This window comes from Orcinus orca, chromosome 2, assembly GCF_937001465.1.
Source record: "Orcinus orca chromosome 2, mOrcOrc1.1, whole genome shotgun sequence".
In the NCBI taxonomy this organism is placed as follows: Eukaryota; Metazoa; Chordata; class Mammalia; order Artiodactyla; family Delphinidae; genus Orcinus; species Orcinus orca.
This window is the reverse complement of record NC_064560.1, coordinates 151,922,656-151,942,838: the sequence shown is the minus strand read 5'-3', so window position 1 is coordinate 151,942,838 and position 20,183 is coordinate 151,922,656. Positions and strand designations below refer to the sequence as shown.

The 20,183-nt window shown below is 34.6% G+C and overlaps 2 protein-coding genes across 6 annotated transcripts in view; one reads left to right on the top strand and one right to left on the bottom strand.

The window, feature by feature from the left end:
* The window catches only part of SAV1 (salvador family WW domain containing protein 1), a 28,969-nt gene extending 23,827 nt beyond the window's left edge, over positions 1–5,142 (top strand). The window contains exon 5 of the mRNA XM_012533085.3: positions 3,695–5,142. Coding sequence (XP_012388539.1) covers positions 3,695–3,896 — 202 coding nt within the window. The 3' untranslated portion in view covers positions 3,897–5,142. The remainder of the gene's footprint in view (positions 1–3,694) is intronic.
* A 582-nt stretch (positions 5,143–5,724) lies between these two features.
* Positions 5,725–20,183, bottom strand: part of ATL1 (atlastin GTPase 1) — a 94,917-nt gene continuing 80,458 nt past the window's right edge. For 3 of the 5 annotated variants that reach the window (XM_004270044.3, XM_049706304.1, XM_049706306.1), the window contains 8 exons: positions 19,118–19,210; positions 17,880–18,018; positions 13,845–13,972; positions 12,652–12,708; positions 11,770–11,841; positions 9,705–10,136; positions 8,463–8,477; positions 5,725–6,594 (listed from right to left, as the gene is read on the bottom strand). In XM_004270044.3, coding sequence (XP_004270092.1) covers positions 6,484–6,594; positions 8,463–8,477; positions 9,705–10,136; positions 11,770–11,841; positions 12,652–12,708; positions 13,845–13,972; positions 17,880–18,018; positions 19,118–19,210 — 1,047 coding nt within the window. In that variant the 3' untranslated portion in view covers positions 5,725–6,483. The remainder of the gene's footprint in view (positions 6,595–8,462; positions 8,478–9,704; positions 10,137–11,769; positions 11,842–12,651; positions 12,709–13,844; positions 13,973–17,879; positions 18,019–19,117; positions 19,211–20,183) is intronic. The other 2 variants (XM_033428476.2, XM_049706305.1) reach the window with 1 other exon arrangement.

Below are 20,183 nucleotides of genomic sequence, written 5' to 3'. Positions count from 1 at the left end.
AATTATAGATATTATTATAGAGTATAAACAGTGCTTGTGAGAAGTTTGTTTTTAGTTTATTTGAAATTACATAGACATTCATCCATAAAATTAAGCATGGCTTGGTGTCTTAGCTAACCTACAGAAACCTCTTTATCTGATAATATCCATATACTGTAGGAATAGGATGAGGAATGATAGCAGATGGACTCTTCTTCCCTTTTTCCCTCTCTTCTTTCACTCTTGATACCACTTGATCTACTGCTCTCTGTGGCCTTTGTTCATATGCTGATCCTAAGTCATATGTAATATGTGCATGTATTTATATTTCCTTAAGTCTGGAAGAATATGTGCCTAACTGTTAACCTTTGTTATTTCTGGGAGTTGATAAGATTGAGTAGGGTTATTCTTTCTTCTTTGTTATTTCTACTCTATAGCCGTTGTTAGAAAGAAATAACATAAAAAGCTTTCCTTCTTGGGGGAAAAAGATGGTACTTAAATGGAATTCTTTGCTTCTGATGAAAAGAAACAGACTCCTAAAGATTACAGTCCCTTTCAACTCTGGCTCTGTGAGCTAACTATAGAACTTTAGGAAACTAGCAACTTAAGTTTTTTTCAAATAGATCAGAACTCCTCCCAGAATGGGCCAGTGAGAAAAGAGAGCAAGTACTTCTTTACTGCTTAAAACAAGAGGTCTAGGTCTGCCTTTTAGTTGATACTAAATTTTTGTCTCTAAAGAGGATTGGAAATGGTTAATATTGTTCTATCAACAGAAGGTGAGTTGTTATCCATGAATTAGATAATGGAGAATCAATTACTTATCCAAAAAATTAGCTTCTTTCTTCCTTTTGTTTAAGAAACAATTGACATTATCTAGCTTTCTAAAATGCTTTATTTCTATCTCTAGCAGTAACTTACCAAAATAATTTTTGCATATACTTCCAGAACTGACTTAGAACAGATAATGTTCTAAATTATTTATTAATTTTAGTAAAGGTATGTTTCTAAGTTTTCTCTCAAAAGTCTGTAACGTATCATGCACCTGTAAGTAAGCTGAACTATAGGATAAAATTAAAAGATTTAATCTTTAACGGGAAAAAGACCATCAGGGACATGTTTACTTTCCATTATTCCTCATGCCCGCCCCATTCCCCAACACCAGTCCCCAACAGTATTGTGGCACAGACTCTATTTTATCCCTGTGTCTGTGATCCTGCAGTATCACTGCTGACTCACTTCTGGGTGTAGGAGGAAAGGAAGAATGGGCATACTGTTACATAAGACAGGCACAGGGAACTTGGGCTACATTACAATACCCGGGGCTGGAATAGCAGTACTTTTGGCTCCTGAAGGCAGCATCCACTGGAGTGTGAACAAGGTTTTTTGGTAGCATTACAGCAATTGTTGTTTGCTTATATGGGTTATTTATAAGTACTGTTTGAATAGAATACTGCTGTAGGAAAAATATAGCAAGAGAGATGATATGAGAAAAGGATACTGGAGTAAACAGCCTATTTTCTGAATGATTTACTTGTGTATTTAGAGTGTAGTGGCTAAGAAGTTAAACTGAAGCAGATTATTTGGCTCCTTAAGAAAAGAATGGGAATTACATACTTTTCTTAAGAAAAGTAAATGGCAGGCATAAGCAGAAGGGAAGTTACTATATAGAAACAGCAGGGCAAGGATTTGGAATGGAAATTGACACATTGCATACTTTTCTCATCTGTGGTTTTCCTTAGAGTACTTTTTCTTCTTCCCAAAGTATTTTCACTAAATATTCTGATTTTCTTGCTTCTACACACAATTCTATTCTTGATGCTAAATGCTGTGATTGGGAAGTCAAAATTGTCTGAAGCTTTTTTCTTTTTCCTTTTTTAAAAAAACTTGAATGCTTATACAGAATGATATTCATGTGTTATAAACAAGTTTGATATTTATCAATATTACCATATTCTTCTCCCTTCTTTTCCTTGCTAGAATGTCCCAGATGATAAATGAGCTTTAACGTTCTTACAGTTCACCTGGCATAAATTTATGTATCTTGAATCAGTAGACATTGCTGAAATGCCCCTTAGCAATGGAATTCAGACTTGGGAAGATTAAGGTTTTTTGTTAGGAGTTATGAATTTGTTTCAAGCAAATAAAATCTTAAGGTACATGAATGGCAGAGGTTCTAGGAAATACCTTGCAGTTGTTTCTTCATGGAGGCTCATTGAGTATTTCTTGTAGTATTTCTCCAATATATGTTGGCAAATAGTTGGAGTTTCCCACTAAAGAGAATATAAAGCTTTCTGCCAAGTATATCTTTTAGTAAATTTGCAGTGCTCAGTAAGTAAATTAGTAAATTTGGGATCCAACAAAATACGTTTACCTTGTGATTTTTGTGTACTGTGCTGTGCTTTTGGTATTCCTGGAACACATAACCAGGTTGTTCAGAAATGTATGTCAACATACCAAGCACAGTCTGTAGCTCATACTGGCTGCTCTGTATTTGTTTACTGTTTCCCTTTTTTTAAAAAAATTACATGATCCCCTTGGAATAAGATGGTAAATGAATTACCAAACAAAGGAAATGGGTAGGAAATGGGTAGGAAATGTTATAAATGATTATTAAGAATAAATTTATTAGAATTTACAACTAAAGTTCTTCCTATTATGTCTGTTGTGCAATATGATTTGAGAAGTATAACTTTAATATAGGTATATGCCTTGCTCTATAAAAACTTGTTCAAGTTTTTTCTCTAGTCTTAGTAGGTATTATCATTCAAAACTATTACTGTGATGTGCCTTAGTCCGTATAGTTCTCTGCCTTTCTGATCTTTTAATCACTAAACAATTTTGCAAGAGATATGTATATAGCCTCTTTAGGTTTCATCTATAAAATGAGAAGATTGGAGTAGAGCACTGTCTTCAGGTCTCTTTCAATTCAAAGTGTAAATTACTGCTTTAGTAGTTTGTTGTATACTTCATCTCAGTATGTGATCTACTTAGCATTGAAGAAGGACTAAACACCTTCTGAACTGTATATAAATAAAAACTTATGTGAGTCCGGCCCCACATGGTGCAGTCTTCTACAGTCTATTTATTCTGTCATTTTGAAAACAGCTTATTCTTTCCTTTCTGCTTGAGTTTTTCTGTATTTTTTGTTGTTTGTTTGTAATATTGTATACTCAACCTCAGGATTATTCAGCCCACAAATGATGGTTCCTTTTCCTCTACCTGTTTAGTTCCTTGTTTGCTGTAGTAAACAGTATGCCTCAAAAAGCTTTATCAACACTAATGACACAGATGATCTTGCCTATTTTTCTATATTATTCATTGCAGGAACAATGTGGTCTAAAGTATTCTTACCTTCCTGACAATTAACTTTGGATGAACTTATGAATAGCATGGAATATGTTCTTCAGAAATTATAGAACCACAGTGGTTTGAAATCTTCATTATTATCTAGTATTAATATTAGAATAACTGATACATAAGATGAATGGAAATATTTTTTAACTTAGATTGAAATGAAGTAATATTAGTAGTTTTCTCCTCTCCCTAAAAAATAGTGTATTTAACTAGCAGTTAAAAACTCGGTTATTTTAAATTGAAATTTATCGTTTATTTAGTTATAATAAAATTGAAATTTATAAAAATAGAACAGTTTATTGTTATAAATACATATTTATGAATATGTTGTGAACATATGTCTGATTGTGTTCTAAAACAGATATGACCACATTCTGAAGTGGGAACTCTTCCAGCTGGCTGACCTGGATACATACCAGGGAATGCTAAAGTTGCTTTTCATGAAAGAACTGGAACAGATTGTTAAAATGTATGAAGCCTACAGACAGGCTCTTCTCACGGAGTTGGAAAATCGCAAGCAGAGACAGCAGTGGTATGCCCAGCAACATGGCAAGAATTTTTAAGTTAATTTTTTAAAAATAAAATTTAAGTTTTATTATAAGGGCTTTAAAATATTTTCACAGATTAAAAAAAACTGCAAACAAGTACTTTGGTTAATAAAGGCAGCTTACTTTTTTGGAAATTATAAAATTCTAATTTTACATGTATTTTGTTATTAAAAATATTCTTTTATTGAGAAAAAAATGAGTTTATCATTTTAAGAGCCAACATGGCAGACACTTCTAAATGCTGTATATTTGGAAACTGCTTTGAATATTCTCGATGGAGACAAATGCAACAAGAAATGTCATTTAACCAGATATTAAATAGGAAATGATCAGTTGGTAAACTCTCACAGTAGCAGTACCTTTCTTCAAAAAACAGAGAACGAGAGAGATAACCTATGCAGTATTTAAAAAAATGTTTACTGCTTTAGTGTGGAATATTGTCTGGAATTGGATGGTTTAAATATTACCATTGTATAGTGCAAAACATAAAATGGGATTTGGGACCTTTATTGTGATAAATTTTTATATGTAACGTATGGAGTCACCTTCCCTCCCCCTCCCCCGAATGTAAAGAACCCTTTCAAAACATGTTGAGAAAGTATTTTTTGGTATGAAAGGGTGAAGGTCTATAATGTTTCAGGAATAAATTTAGGTATAAGGCCTGTGTGGGAAAAGTGTGCACAGCACTCAAGAGTTGCTAACATTACAGTACTTCCTTACTTTGGACCAGGGCTTTTATGGCATTTAGTAACATGGTGCTGATGAGACAGTGGAGGCTTTTCAACAGCATAGCACGTTGCCATCCCAGCAGACTGGGTTAAACTGCCAAAAATGACAATCAGGGATTCATTAAGAAATCTTGGTCATTAAATTGATTCTACATATCTTTTATCTTCTAAGAGTTTGTCACAGAACTTTAAAACCCAGTATTTCTCTCCCAGTTTTTTTTCCTTTGGTTTAATAGTTATTAAGACATTGTTCATAATTAGCACAGTACGTTTGATTGCAGGCAAATTTATGGCACGTCTAGCCTATAAATCTCTAGAATTCTGTGAATTTCAAAACTTGTTGAAATAGCTCTTCAGTTATATTTACATGTGTTGTAAATATGTAAATAAATTTTTAGTTTAGGTAATCTTCCAAAATATAAAGCACTCCCAGTTAGATATCAGTGAATCTGAATTATTGATAAAATGTTGAAAGTGTTAAATGTTTGATTTTATATAACAAGCTTATTAAATATATTTTTGTGGAAACTAAATGTGTTGCGTTTGAGTCCATGTTTTATGCATAGCACTTATATATATTCGATTTTTCCATTCAGAGGCCCATAGGCAAAGGAAGCAGTATAATGAAAGGGGTATTCCAAAATGAAAATAGACTAGTTGGACTGTTATCAGTGGGAAAAGTTATTTTGCAGGGCATGTGATCGGACTTTCCTAAGATGTGAGCTTAAATATCTTATGAACTCTCACACACTCTTCTGTTTTAATCATTCTTTACTCCTTACTAAATATTACCATTTTATTTAATTAAAGCTTAGCCATTTCTAAGAAAGTTAGAAATTACTCTGTTTTAGAGCTCCCAGATAAGAGGCATTACTTTTTTTTTCATTACCACACTTTTTTTTCCTCTAGAAAGTAAGCTCAATGAAATTCCACTACAGATTTTAGTAAATATAAAAACAATATAGAATCACTGGTTTAAAAGAATTGGAAGATACCTAAAAGGGCTTAGTGTACATTCCTTAAAATGGAAACCTAAATTTGTAATGGTGTCAACATGAAAGAAAATGCATTTTGAATTTAAAAAAAGAGATAGAAATCTTCATCATTCTATATCATCACCTCCCAAACATTTCCAAATTCAGTTGTTTTTAATATTGGGAACCAGAGTAAACTTTAATAATAGTTCACATGTTAAAAGAATAAACCTATGATGAATACATTTCTTTGTGTACCAAATGAAAAAATATACAATGCAGTGAAACTCAAATACATACACAAAGTGATTTTTTGTGCATTTTTGATCAAGAGGTTTATATTCTATATTAAATCATGATAGAAAAGCAATATATAGTTTTTGATAAAGCAACTGAAAAGCTCTCTTATATGTCTTTTATAGTAAGAGCTAATGGTATATGTAAGATGGTATAGATTGAATCAAGCCTATTGAGTTATGATGCTATGTTTTAACAAATGGCTATGTGAAATAATTTAAAAATTCTTCTGTAGAAATTAAATGAGCATATCCAAATGTGGAGTAATATTACTTCATGGTTTAACTATAACCCGGTAGTAGAATTTAGTAAATTCAAGCAGAACACATGTACTGTTATCATAAATAGACAAATTCTTTAAATTATAACAGCATATTTGAAGACAAAATCAGGAAACTGTACATGTTAACAAAATAAAACCATGCATACATACATCTGCTTATTAAACACTGAGATAAAGGAACTAAACCATTTTGCAATCTTCAGAGGTGCTTGGTATTTTACCCTGTTCTGATGGAAGCACTTTGAATGTTTGCATGGAGATGGAAAACAATATTTAACTGACAATTTGGTCATGCACACCTGTATTTTTGAAATTTTTGATTAAATTTTCTTCTTTTCTGATTGTTCAGTAGATTCTGACTTTGGTGCAGGAAAAGCTTGATGATACAGATGTCTGTGGGTTGCTGCTGCACTATAAAGCTTGTATAAAGCCTAGAAATAAAAGAATCAAGATTATAAAACATTGTATAAATACACAGATATAACTTTTTTCCTTCTTAGTGTAATTAGTTTATGGTATGATATCAAATTTAGCATGCTAAATTTGGGATCCTTATATCATTAATCTGTATGAGATATCTTAGAACACAAAAGTATTTTCAGCTGTCCAATGTGTGGGTCGATCTTCATGGTAAATGTTCTATCCTCAGACTGCATTTTCTTTTACCTTTCACACCTTTTGGAGCAGAGCTTCCTAACCACTGTGCCCCAGGGGTGTGTTGAAAACTCATACTGTGAATATTATTAGTTTTAGAGGAATTATAGGAGCTCATAACTTCTGACTGCCAATAGCTACTTTATTATACATAGGTAGACCACTTGCTATTGGAGCTTCCTGATAAAAAAAAAAGGGACCACTTTTATTCTCCATGATTTCCTGCTATGGTCATGCAGATAAGCAGGTGTGTTACCCTCTCCCCTGCCACACTGGGCTCTCTCAAACATGCTCTCTTGCCATTGTTTCCATTCCATATGTAAGTTCATATCTTACAAAACGTTATTCAGAAACATTACGTCAGAGAGTCTTCATTAAAACTACCTCTGTCATTGTTGTCTGTTTAAGAGTGTTTGAATCATAGGAATTTATTGCTTTATGTGTCCATAAATATTTTTATGTTCTTTTCTTTCCCCTCAGCTAGTGTCTAAGATTCATTACCTCCTCTGACTTTCACATAATTAACACTCAGTTAAGGCCAGTTTATCTAATGTAATTCTGAAGTCTGTAAAAAGTCTGAATATTTTTAGAAGTTGGATAAAAGCCTGATATCCTTAAATAGTAATCAATCCCCAGGAAATTCCATTCATTTTTATGTTTTTGAGTCTGCATGGCTACTTCCTTTTGATTTTCTTAAGTCTGAATTGTACTATCATCAATTCTATGAATGCATATTGGTGCAACCTTAGTTCTACTGTATTATGATTCTAACACATTCAGTTTAATCCATGTTCTCTTAAAAGCTTAGATATTTTTCTTAAGGCTTGATTTACAAAGTTGAAATTTGTTTTTACCTTTTTAGTGAATTTATTTTACTGAATCTTACATGAAATAATTCCTTATGACATGTAAATATTACATGTATCCTTGGTATTTGATTGGAGGACATAATCTATTTATATATAACAGCAGAAACTGAGGAATTATGTGCTATCTCTGTAGTTGTTGAAGATCAGTTTTGCTTCCTGAAGATAATGACCTAAATGATTCCACAGAGATAATTTTTCTTATGTAACAAGTGATTCCTTCTTAGAAGCTTAGATTTTTCCTTAGATACGGAGTTTTGTACATGTGCAGTGGGAGAAATGAACACTAATTTACAGGAAAGTTACACTGCATACTGGTCTGAAACCTTAAAGTGGTATAGGTAACTCAGAAGCCAAAGTTAAAAACAACTTCTAAAGATTGTAGCTCCGTTTACTCTCCAGTAGTTAAGTTTCCTGAAGATTCATAACTGTACTTGTTTCACTCTGCAGTAGAGCAAAATGCCCAATGTTGGAGCTTAAGAATTTTGAAATTTTCTAAACATTCAGGAAACAAAACATAAAATATTCATGATAATCAATTCTTATGTTTCATATGCAGATAAAATCATATATCATGTCCAGAATAAGTTAAGTATTTTAAAACCATTGCCAGAATTCACAATTAAAATTGTAAATGCTAGAAGAACATAGGAGCTGTAGTCACCAAAGATTTTTTAATGTACATTGAGATATCCTTTAATGGCTACTTGGTTTATAAAATAAGAATATCATAATGTTTATAAATACATGCTCTTAATTTAAGAAGAAATTTAACTTACCTCATTTGTACTTCCCTGTGGCAAAGGCAGTTTAAAAGGGAGAAAAGAAAAGTATATATCCTGCTTCATTAATAGCATTATGATAATCAACTTTGTTTACAGTAGTAATTTGTGAGCATTTAAGAACAAATAACCCTGCAGAGTTTTTCAGTTTAGATTACATATTTAATGTGAATCTTTTGAAGAACCCAATTCTATATTCATCACAGGTTTCAGCATCATATTCTAGGTGGGCTTTGGGATTTACCTCAAATAGCCTCTCTTCATCTTTTGAGGTTGAAGGGCTATTTGAGGCAGTGGCTCAGAGGATCCAATTTTAATTCATTCTTTTCCCGTAGTGTTACCATTTATTTATCTCAACTAGATTCTTCAAAGACACACGGCAAATCCATCAGTTACAATTCTCTTTTAAAGAGTATGTATAATTACACTCTTAATGCTGGGAGAACTGTAGCTATTACTTGCTACCTGGAGACCATAAATATTCTTAACTCCAAACTTTTATGAAGAATCTCAACTTTAGCTTCACTAAATTCCCCTAAATTTAACTGAAGACACTTCCAGAATGACATAGTGAGTTGATTATTATTCTAGGTGTGTTTATAATTGTCTCCCCTATCCATACTCAATTATTTGAACAGTGGACTGTGGTGACCCTGGGTTGGTTAACTGGACCATAAAGGACAACTGATCCCTAAGCAGCTGATCCAGAGGTTGACCTGGACTCATGCCAGGGCCTGGTTCAAATGTAAAGTTCAAATAGAGACAATGTGAAGTGATCAGATGCTGTGTTTAGGGGTTTTACTAACAGAGACAGTGCTATGACTTCAGATGGTGGTTTATATATGCTCCTAACAAAGCCAGTGCTAGTCAAATGATAGGTTGTAAGTATGAAGTAATGAACACATAGTCGAATCACAATCAGCTAAATAAAAACTTGATTGTGTTTTCTCACTTAACAGCTTTAACTTTTAGGATAAGAAAAAGTGAAAACACTACCTAATCCACGTATGTTTGAAAAATATTGAAATGTTGACTGGAAAACAGTTGTGTAGGACTTTACATGTTATATTATAGTTAGCTGTTTGTATCTGGCCATCTTGACAGATTCTAAAGTTCTTGAAGACTGGGGCCCAAGTCTCCTGTTCTCCTGTATATTTACAACATCTAACATAGTGTCTGGAACATAGATAGCATTCAAATGTGTGCTGCATTTAGCTGAAGAGAATTAAGTGTTCCTACCTGGTCCCACAAGGCTGCGGCCACTTGGTCTATTACAGCACCCAGCTCTCGGTATTCTCCAGAGTACCGGATGTATGCCCAGGTGCACAGAGTAATAAGCGTCAGTCCCATTATCATATTGCATAGGCTAGCTATGATGTCCAAACCAATGAATCCAGTCACACCAGCAATCACATATGTGATAAAGATGACAACAAACAGTGTGGCTGGGGTACGAGCTGCATGGAAGATATTTTTGCTGTCATTGTGCTTGATGTACTGGATGTAAAGTTCATCTATTTCACTCTCCAACTGTTGTAGGTAGCGCCGGCTAAATTCCTCCCCACCCATCTTCTTCACCCCTCGGAATAGCTTCACAGATTCTTCCTTAAGTTCCAGATGTTTCGTCTGTAGGTCATTAGGGGCCAGAAATGGTTTGTCACCACCACAGATCTGTATCGGATAGAGAAGTATTCACGCAGTGTACAGTACAACTAGCAACTGTATCACAATTTTGCACTTAGCTAGTTGAATTTGTTAGAACACATTACTAATCCGAAGGAGCCTGCATTACGTTTTGTCAACCCACATCTTTCCATACTCCATTTCTATCAGGCGGGATTATAAGTGGGACTGGTACTTCATAGGTGACTTATATAAAGCCTTTCTTAATTTGTATTCTCTTTTCGACATGGGAAGGAATATCCATGACTTAATCCAATTTCCTCAAGATGTGGAGGTGAACTGCAAACTCAGTTCATTCATAGAATGAATCCAAATTTAAGAAAACTACTTACAGTCAAGTTCCTGTAGGAAATTTATTCTAACTACACTGAACTAATTTTGACCAAATGAAGTTTAATTTAAAACAATGAGCAATGCTATAAAGCCCTAAAGTAAAACTGTGAAAAACATTTCCTTCAGCAGTTTCACTGATTTTTGTTTGGAGCCCATTCGGTATTTTCTTCAACAGACTAAATGGAAGCATATTAAATGTTCTTGGACCAAATTTTCAACTTTTTTTTCAAAAGTTACATGGGAAATCTCTGTTACCCATACCATTCACTTCAGTTATTTGTGATTTAATTATATAAAGGAGACTCTCATTCCACTTCCCCTTTAATTATGTTGTAAACACCATTCCATATACTATATTTTGATTCCAAGACTCTATCAATTTTGGATGCAATTTTGATTTTATAACATTTTCAGTGGAAAGAAAACTCATCACATTAGTAGATACCATAATCATTAGATGCCTCCTAATTCAGAATGTTAAAAAGAGGAAATATAGTACTTAGAAATATTGGTCCTTGCAGTTTATTTTTTTCTAACAGGTTTTTATATTTAAGATAGAAATTGGACTGTGGAATGTAGGGAGGTATAGTGGAGAGGGTAGCATATGTTATTTTAGCCACTAGATCTTATAAATAGTGGGAAAATCTGTACCCCTCCACCCCCGCAAAATGTGTGTGTTATAAAGAGATAATTCATTTAAAATACATCTTTAAATTGTGCACACATCATGTTCTCTTCTTGACTTGTTTTTAAAATATTTTAGGAATACCATAAAAATGTGATACACACAGTTTGAGAAAGAATAAGTGAAAGCCACTTCTGCATGTGTATACAGGGTAACTTGGAAGAAAAAAGAATGAGCTCATGGAAGAAATACTGATTTTATTTGAAACATCATTTAAGGGACTTCCCTGGTGGCGCAGTGGTTAAGAATCCGCCTGCCAATGCAGGGGATGCAGGGGACATGGGTTCGAGCCCTGGTCCGGGAAGATCCCACATGCTGTGGAGCAACTAAGCCCGTGCACCACAACTACTGAGCTTGTGCTCTAGAGCCCGCGAGCCACAACTACTGAGCCTACGTGCCACAACTACTGAAGCCCGCGCGCCTAGAGCCCCTGCTCTGCAACAGGAGAAGCCACCGCAGTGAGAAACCTGCACACCAGAACGAAGAGCAGCCCCACTTGACGCAACTAGAGAAAGCTCACACACAGTAACGAAGACCCAATGCAGCCAAAAATCAATCAATTAATTAATTAAAACATCATTTAAAATACTATTTAATTCTTACCTCTTCCATTTTTTTATTGTATGTATCCTTGGCAGTTGCCACGGCTGCTAAATTGTTAGCTTCTGCTGTGGCCTTTGGACAAAGTACAAAATATGATGTAAAATGGAATTCATATTTTATTAAACTTCCACAGGCAGTTTTCATATATGAGCATTATGTGCAAGAAATATGCAAGAACTCAAGGTCATCACATAATTTGAAAAGTGTTGAAATATTTCTACTACATCTTTTAAACTTAGTAAAATTAAAACTTCAAAATACATAAAATATAGTTTACTCAATAAACCATAGTTCTAAAATGAATTTTCATTTAGAAGATTATTCCTCTTTATAAATATTTTTAAGCCTTTCACCAAATATGGGGGGCATCTATAAATCCAAACACACGGGAAATAATATATAGTACATTTTATATATACTAATATATATAAAAATATGTCAACTTTAAGGATTACTGATAGAACAATGTATCACTGATAACAAAAAGAAACCATCAAGAACTTAAGAAATTTAAGAAATAAGTATGGAAAAAGTGAGTTTTTCCTTTTCTAAGTATAGAGGCCACTTGTTTAAAACCTGCTTTTCTACTTCTTGTTACATGTGTGAATCTAAACCACAGTCTGAGTCTTCTCTAAACAAATTTAGTACAAAGACAATGCAGACTCTTGTATCTCAGCATGCTAAGTGAGGCTGCTATATGTGTATGTGAAAATGTTTAGATGAACACACAAATGGGTAGTTACTAGAAAAATAATCTTCCAATAAGTCATTCCATCTACTATTTTTATTTGGTGATTTCCAACAGCCAGATTGGAGCATATTGTTAGCTTAGCTTTAGTAACAGTATGTTTTAGAATGTCAAGCCTCCTGATGAATAAATACCTGTAACATGGATTTGGGATGTGGTAATTCTTCACCTTGATAGATCTTTATATAAGCCTAAAAAAAAAAAAAGAGAAAAAGAAAAAAAAGACTCATGTTCAAGTAATTGCGTTCAATATTTCTCTAAGTCTGTTAAATTGTATTCTAAGGTCTAAGGTCTTGACGGTTCAAAAAAAAAAATAAGGTCTTGATAGTTTCAGGAACTGTTATCTCTTTCTCATACTTTAATTCCCTCTTTCTTAATTCTTGTTCCCTTTTCTGAAAGGTCCTCTTCACACATCTCCACTTGCCAATCCCACCCTTCTTAAAGGCTTAACTCGATACCACCTCCTTTAAAACTTTCTCAGATCCCTCTGCTAGGAGTAACATTTCTTTTTCAGTTACTCACAGGAATTTGTACCTGCTTCTGCCACAAGCTTTATGGGCCCTGAGTCTCCTACTAAATTCTAAGCTCCTCCACAGTGTTTTATGCACAGCAAGAATTCAAATTTTAGATAAATAACATGTCATTTATTGCTGAAAGTGGTGAAGGTAAATAATCACACAGGAGATATACAACCACATTTTAAATGACAAAACGTGGATTTTAAAAATTGATACTTTAGTCCTTGGAGCATCAATCTAAAAATTATATTGGTAACCGAAATCTACTACATATGTGTGTTGGTTACAAAAAAAAGTGTTGTATTTGGGGCTCCCTGAGGTAAATAGGTAAATGCAAATTAAAATAGTTCCACTTCACATTGGCCCTTGGTGCAGAGAGCAGGAAGTGTGGAAGAATTTTCTCCAGGAGGAAGGCAAAGTATAGCCTGTTAGGGAAAATCTTCAGAATGAAGGTGAAATTCAGTATAGGTCATGACTGAAGACTAAGTGGTATGAACCCTGGGAAACACCTCCTCCCCCCAAAAAAGACAGACTTTTCCAACTCCAGGATACATTTATGTTTCAAAATATATTTCCCTCAAGATGAAAGGCGATAGTAAAGTTACCTCAAGGAGTTTTCTCAAAAAATAATTTCAGAAAGCAAGCTCCTCTTGGGAGTCTAACCTTTTTAAAAATCATTTCTGTATATTCCTCATGCCTTTGCCCCTATATTACAAAGTCTATAATTTTTTGTTGTTTAAAACAGGAACCGCATTCCCAAACATGTCAAATCTAAGTACTCACAACTTCTCTAGAAATGAGAGTGATACCTTGAAGTACTCCACCAGACCTCGGCAGGTGATTTTGTTCCCATTGATCTCTTTAATGTCTAGGCTCTCAGGACTAAGTAGCCAAGGAATGAGTATTTTCAAGTTTTTGATGAATTCTTCATCTATTTCTACAAGTAAAAGCAAATTCATCATTATTTTAAAAATCCTATGCAGTCCTCCATACCATAAAATAAAACATCCTTTGATTTCCTCTGTTTCTTCCGCAGTGATAAAGCTATTACTTACTTTCCCATCATCTAAATTACTCCCGAAACCCACTTTTCTCAGGGTGAACGATACTCCTCGCCCAAACTCCTATGGCTGATCTTTCTTATCTTCACTCCAATTACTTATTTATCTTGTCTTCCACCTATAAAATAGCTTTCTTGATATTAAATGCTATACAAATGTTTTACACCTCATTCACATAACCAGTTCATGTATTCTGATGCCTTTAAGTCCTGTTCACGGTTCACGGTTTTATATATATAGGGTCATAAAGGGGGGAAAGGGTGGATATTTACTGCTTTATAAGATGTATTCCCTCCAGAAAATGTATCCAAAAGTTGTTCTGTATTTAGTGTGCCCACCGTAGGACAAGTGTATAGAAGTGGGTAAGGTGTGGTAACTACGACTCAAGTTCAAAAAGATAGTGATGCTGCTGCTGCCTCTAGTAGTGAAACGCAGCAACACAAAATAACATTGAAAAAGGCTGGGTTTCCCTGGTGGCGCAGTGGTTGAGAGTCCGCCTGCCGATGCAGGGGACACGGGTTCGTGCCCCGGTCCGGGAGGATCCCACATGCCGTGGAGGGGCTGGGCCCGTGAGCCATGGCCGCTGAGCCTTCGCGTCCGGAGCCTGTGCTCCGCAACGGGAGAGGCCACAACAGTGAGAGGCCTGCGTACCGCCAAAAAAAACCCAAAAAAGACCCAAACATGGAAAAAGGCAATGGAGGCCTCATAGCTAGTGGATCAGAGGTAGTCTGAGTTATTTGGTACAATTGATTGCCCATAACCCATTTTATAGCATTAGGTTCAAACTTAACATTACAGATTTAGCACAGTAATACAGAAAACAGATCTTCAGAGAAGTCTTTTGAACACAGCAATAATTTTTTTTTTAGCAATAATTTTTTAAATCATTATTTCAAAACATATAGAAAACTACACAAGAAGCAAGATATGTCCAGAGACTTGGTATCTAAGAAAATGCAGTAACTGCCTATAATTTTTTAAATCTGAATTTCAGCAGAGTCACTGAGTTTTCAGGCTTTGGGATTAGTGATTTCTGAGGTCTTAAGGATAAAGATTCAAACCTTATGATTGTGTTTGCGTGTTCCCTGCTTGTTATTATGACCCCAACATACACTGAAATACTAGTTTACATAAGAATTTATGGTTCTCTTCTCTTGCTTACTGCTTTTATGACATGTATGAGCATGCCACTGGAAATTCTTCCAACTTTTTTGCTTCATGTTTTGTACAGCTTTGAAATTTGTGTCCATATTTCATGAGGACTTGGATAGGAGTTTATTCAAATTTATTTTTCTGTTTGCACTGTACCAATTTTTACTGATAATTGTGCTTTGTATTAGTATAGGTTTATTCAAATGTATTTATTATTGTGGTTTGCTTTTAGTTACCAATTTTCACTGAAATACTGGTATTTGTATTATGTTACTATGTTCCTTTGTTGTGTTTTGTTGCCTACTATGTATTCGTATTCACTGATGCTAACAGTTTTCTTTTTTGCTATATGATTTTATGCTTTTTTTCAACATTAGTAGAATATTACTACATATCTAGAATATATGAATTCTTCCTGAATTTCTGTATAAAACAAAAAGATTTCTCCTTATAAAACCACTTTAAAATCACCTTCAAAACATGTACTTAAATTCCACTCCCCCCACAAATTTCCTTATAAAATTGTTAATGGAATAAGATACAACCTGTGTATCTAATGCACCAACAACTGTGTTAATTATCATCAAAGTAACCAGTGTCACAGCATACATTTGGATTAAAAATGTGTTCTGAAGATAGCATTAGCCATAGTCTATTTCTACAAGTGTGCTGAAAGAGTATGTGAGAAACTATCATCAAAGAATTTTTGCACAATTGTTTGTTCAAAGACATTTCTTCCCCAGAGGCAACCACTCAGATGCCAGCCCTCTGGAGAACAGCATGGCCAGCAGACAAGACATCCTGGATAGAAATAACACCACATTATAAGATTCAGGATGGAAAAATAATGTAGATAGCAGACTTTCAAAACTGCCCAAAGAAACACTGAGGCAAAGCAGAACATTTGGGCACACAGAAGGATTTAGCAGCAGTCCTATAAAGCCTCAATTAAAATGGAAATTTGATGGGCAACTAAAGCTGCCTTTCATTTCTCTTTGTCTCGGGCTAGCCACTTTGGTAAACTCGCAAGGTATGGATAACTGTAAACCAACTGTATGAGTCAATATATGTTTAGACATGTGAGTAAAATTTGATGGAGAACAAATCTATTAAAAAGTACAATTTATATCTGCATGATTTGTCTTAAACTCTCTCCCTGAGTTCTTTCATTGCAAACTGTATCCATTAATTTAAGAACTGTAGCTGTGTACTACAGGAATGAAACAAGGCAGAGTACTTTTTTGTCCCAGTAAAGGACTGTTGTTGAAGGCCTGCCCCTGCTCTGCCTGTTTATGGCTCTCCAACCCCCAGAGAAGAAAGAAAGGCCTTGTGGGAGCCCTCTCTTTATGTAACTTATTCAAAACACATTGAAGCCATTAGGTAATTGCACAGCATCAAGAGGTCTATGTGCTCACTAGCAGGTTGGAATTCGTAAGTGACAGCGAAATTGTAGGATCCTGGAATCCATGCGTTAATATGTGCCTACAGCTGTCTGTTCTGTTGTATAAAGAAGAGACTATTTAAAACATGTATAAAAACAATGCTGATGATCGAGAAATTGGGGGTTCTATTTATGATATTAGCTGCCATAGTGAAATATAAGGTATCTGAGAATAAACGCCATGGATACATGGAGAAAACAATAGGTTTGCTTTTCAAACTTGCCAGTTGCATAAAACTGGACACAATGTTATGTTGTCCTTTTTAAAAGTAATTTCAAAGCCCTTTGAGAACAACTGTGCTTCAAAGCTTGTTATGTCACTGTCTCATCACCCCTGGCACAATGCAGAAAGGCCACAGTAAATTAAGCAAATGTCCAAACTCAGTGGTGTACTCAATGCTAGGCTTACAAGTAAAAAAGTCAGAAATGTCTTTGTACCACCTTGTATCAACTGCAAAGCAAATATCTAAAGACCTGGTGATTATTAGGCAAGATTAGCTTCTGCTTCTGCAGACCCCTGCCTCCACCTCCCACTGCCCACCCCCGCCCCCGTTTTTTTTTTTTAACAATTTGAGTTGCTTTGGAATCTTTAAACATTAGTCATGCCTCTGTTTAAGAGATAATTACATGCTGTTAGTTTGAAAAACACTCTGGTGCTTTTGGTTTTTTAAGAAACTGGTCCTCATCCAGAAGAGGATTTCATTATTACTGAAGTTTTTAATGATGTATAATTAAATTCTTTAGCAGCAGTTTTAAAGAGCTTCACTTCAGTACTATGCAATATTTCTATCTCTAATTATATAACTTAACACAAACATTCCAATAATATAGGCATCTATTTTCCTCTTTCATGTAAATAAGGAAAATTAAAAAGGAAGATATTAAGGAGCATTTCTCAATACAGAGGTGAGCAGGAACCTAGGAGAAAGGGCGAGGGTTACTGCCTCCCAGGTGAATGCAGGATTTAGCCTATTTTCTCAGTGTATGTATTCAGTACCCATAGAATCCCATAGTTCACCAAGGAGGTACTCTAGCCTGAGCCCGGGATTCCCAATCCTCCTGAAAATTTCCAATCATCAGCCTCACATCAGTGGATAAACGAAACTAGCAGCCATAAACCCAACGGATAAAATGACATTTTTGTAATCAGACTAAGTGACATAAACAAATACATTAAAAGACAGACAAACCTTTCAGTTTTCCATCAAAGTTTGGATTGGTAGCTACTTTTAAGCCAGGATGAGGTAGCAGAAAACAGGAAATTTTGGTGAAACAGGAATGGATGTGTTTTCTAACATTCTGTAGTTCTTCATGCTGGTTCCCCGAGACCTGCAGTAAATCATTCTGAAGTTTAAACTACTTTCAACACAAACTGAACTCCAAAAGAATTCTGTGGCATTTATATTTGCTGTGTCTGTCTGGTCACAATGATAAAAAAAAAATGACATGACAGGGCTGATACTAAATAAGGAAAAGTTTGGGGTGAATTTGCCACATGGCCATATCTAAGTATAGCATACATATGGCATTATTATTACAATTAACAAATGTCTACTCTTACGCTAACTTAGATGGGCCTTCCCATTTTTTAGTATAAATCAGTGGGGTTTTACTCTAGCTAGTTCCTACAAATTCAAATTTTAAATCAAAGTACTCACAAGAGACATGAGTAGATCATAAGATATTCCTACCTTCATTTCAGGAGGTGCTCAAGACAGCCTCTTGTCACCTGGTAGGTATACATTTAAATTCTAGAAAGGCATCTGGATAGTTGGATGTTTACTTAAAAGCTAAACTGCCCCCTTTTTTCACATGTATTTGACATTTAACAGTACAAACTACCCTAAAAGTAACCATAACTTAAAAAGGTAAGCTTAGAGATTCTGATTATCGAGGTAGATTTTTTAATCTCCATTTTTTTTTTTCTGATTACTCAGTAGGTATTTGGGGAGATATCTGTTCAGTGTAAATAATTCACTCACTATTGAACTATCATGACACAGCAAGTGGAAAGCCTCCTAATATCACCTTCTGTGAACTACTAGCAAAATGTCCTAAGATTGACTTTGGGGATTTCAAAAATTAAGTATTTCTGTTAAATTGACCTTAAACCTCTACTAAAACACGAATCCATATATTTGTACTGTCAGTCTTGAACAGATTTAATTCTTCAAATTAAAAGTTTTATCTTTAGGAATAAATCATGGTTTTATAGATATTTACAAAAGAACTTTTTCTGTATTATAATTATTGATAATGTTTACAGTTGTAACTCTGACATTATTTTAAGTATCAAGCTTAGTTTGTTCATAGAGACACTATGAAGGTCAAATGAGATTGTGGCTACTGAGTCTCTATTCAGCAAATCATTCAAAAATACTTTAGGTTACTATTAGCGAAATTTCATGCACCTAAATAGTTAACAAACCTTGAGGCGTTTTTCCAAGAATTTGGAGCCACCGTCAGCTCCGTACGAAAATTCGTATGGGAAACTCCAGTCTCGAACAAGAAATATCAGACTCTAAGAAACAATAAGAAGAAAAGATTGTTAAAGGAACTCTAAATTTCCTCCCTCTGTTTTTTATTGAAATATATTAGATATTATTGTCATTTGAATAGTGTTCTTCTCCACATAATGGAATTAATAAGCAAACATAAAACCTAAGAAAGTTGTTTCTGAGCAATCTCCCCGCTCTGAGATCATCCTCCCTGTTTCCACTGAATGTGAACAGAAAGCTGCTCCCAAACTGATTATTAAAGTTACATGGTGCCATTCAGCCAGTTTGGGGCATGTCTGTCAGTTTTCAGGAAGCTTTTTATGAAGATTCAAGTTTTATTTGAGGAAAGTTTTCTCCTTTCATCTGTCTAAATATTTTTCCTCTATTACATTTGTTCTACCCTCTTCTGCAGGGGCTCTCATGCATATCTGGTAGGCAGAGGGGTGAGAATCCAGGTTTTGTGGGGCCCTGAAGGTTATACAATCTGGGTCGGGGGAGGGCTCAATAGGAAAAAGGTACAAAAATGGGCGTGAAAGTTAATATTTGTTTAGAGTAAGATACCTCTGTAATACTTTTTTTCCCCAAGTTTTCAGCTGCAAATGCTTTGATCACTTCTTCATATGATAGTTTTGAAATATTTTCTGTTGGAAAACTAATTCAGTCTTTCCTCTAACAAGGGCAAAACTTTTTATTATAAAAATGTTTTTATTATTAATAGTTTAGAAATATTTCAGCTTCACAATTTGTTATTTGTAATATCATATACATTTTTAGTTTCTTCATCTGTCAAATAGAAATAATAATGGAACATGTCTCACAGGAATACTAAATGAGATAATATATATAAGGCATTTTGAACAGCGCCAGGCACCTAATGCTATGTTAGCTATTTGATTTTGATTTCAATGGCCACATAATATTTTCGTACACGGATAGGCCATAGTTTATTTTGGCATTCTCCTAGATGTCTTCCAGTTTTTCTATTATTCTAAGAAA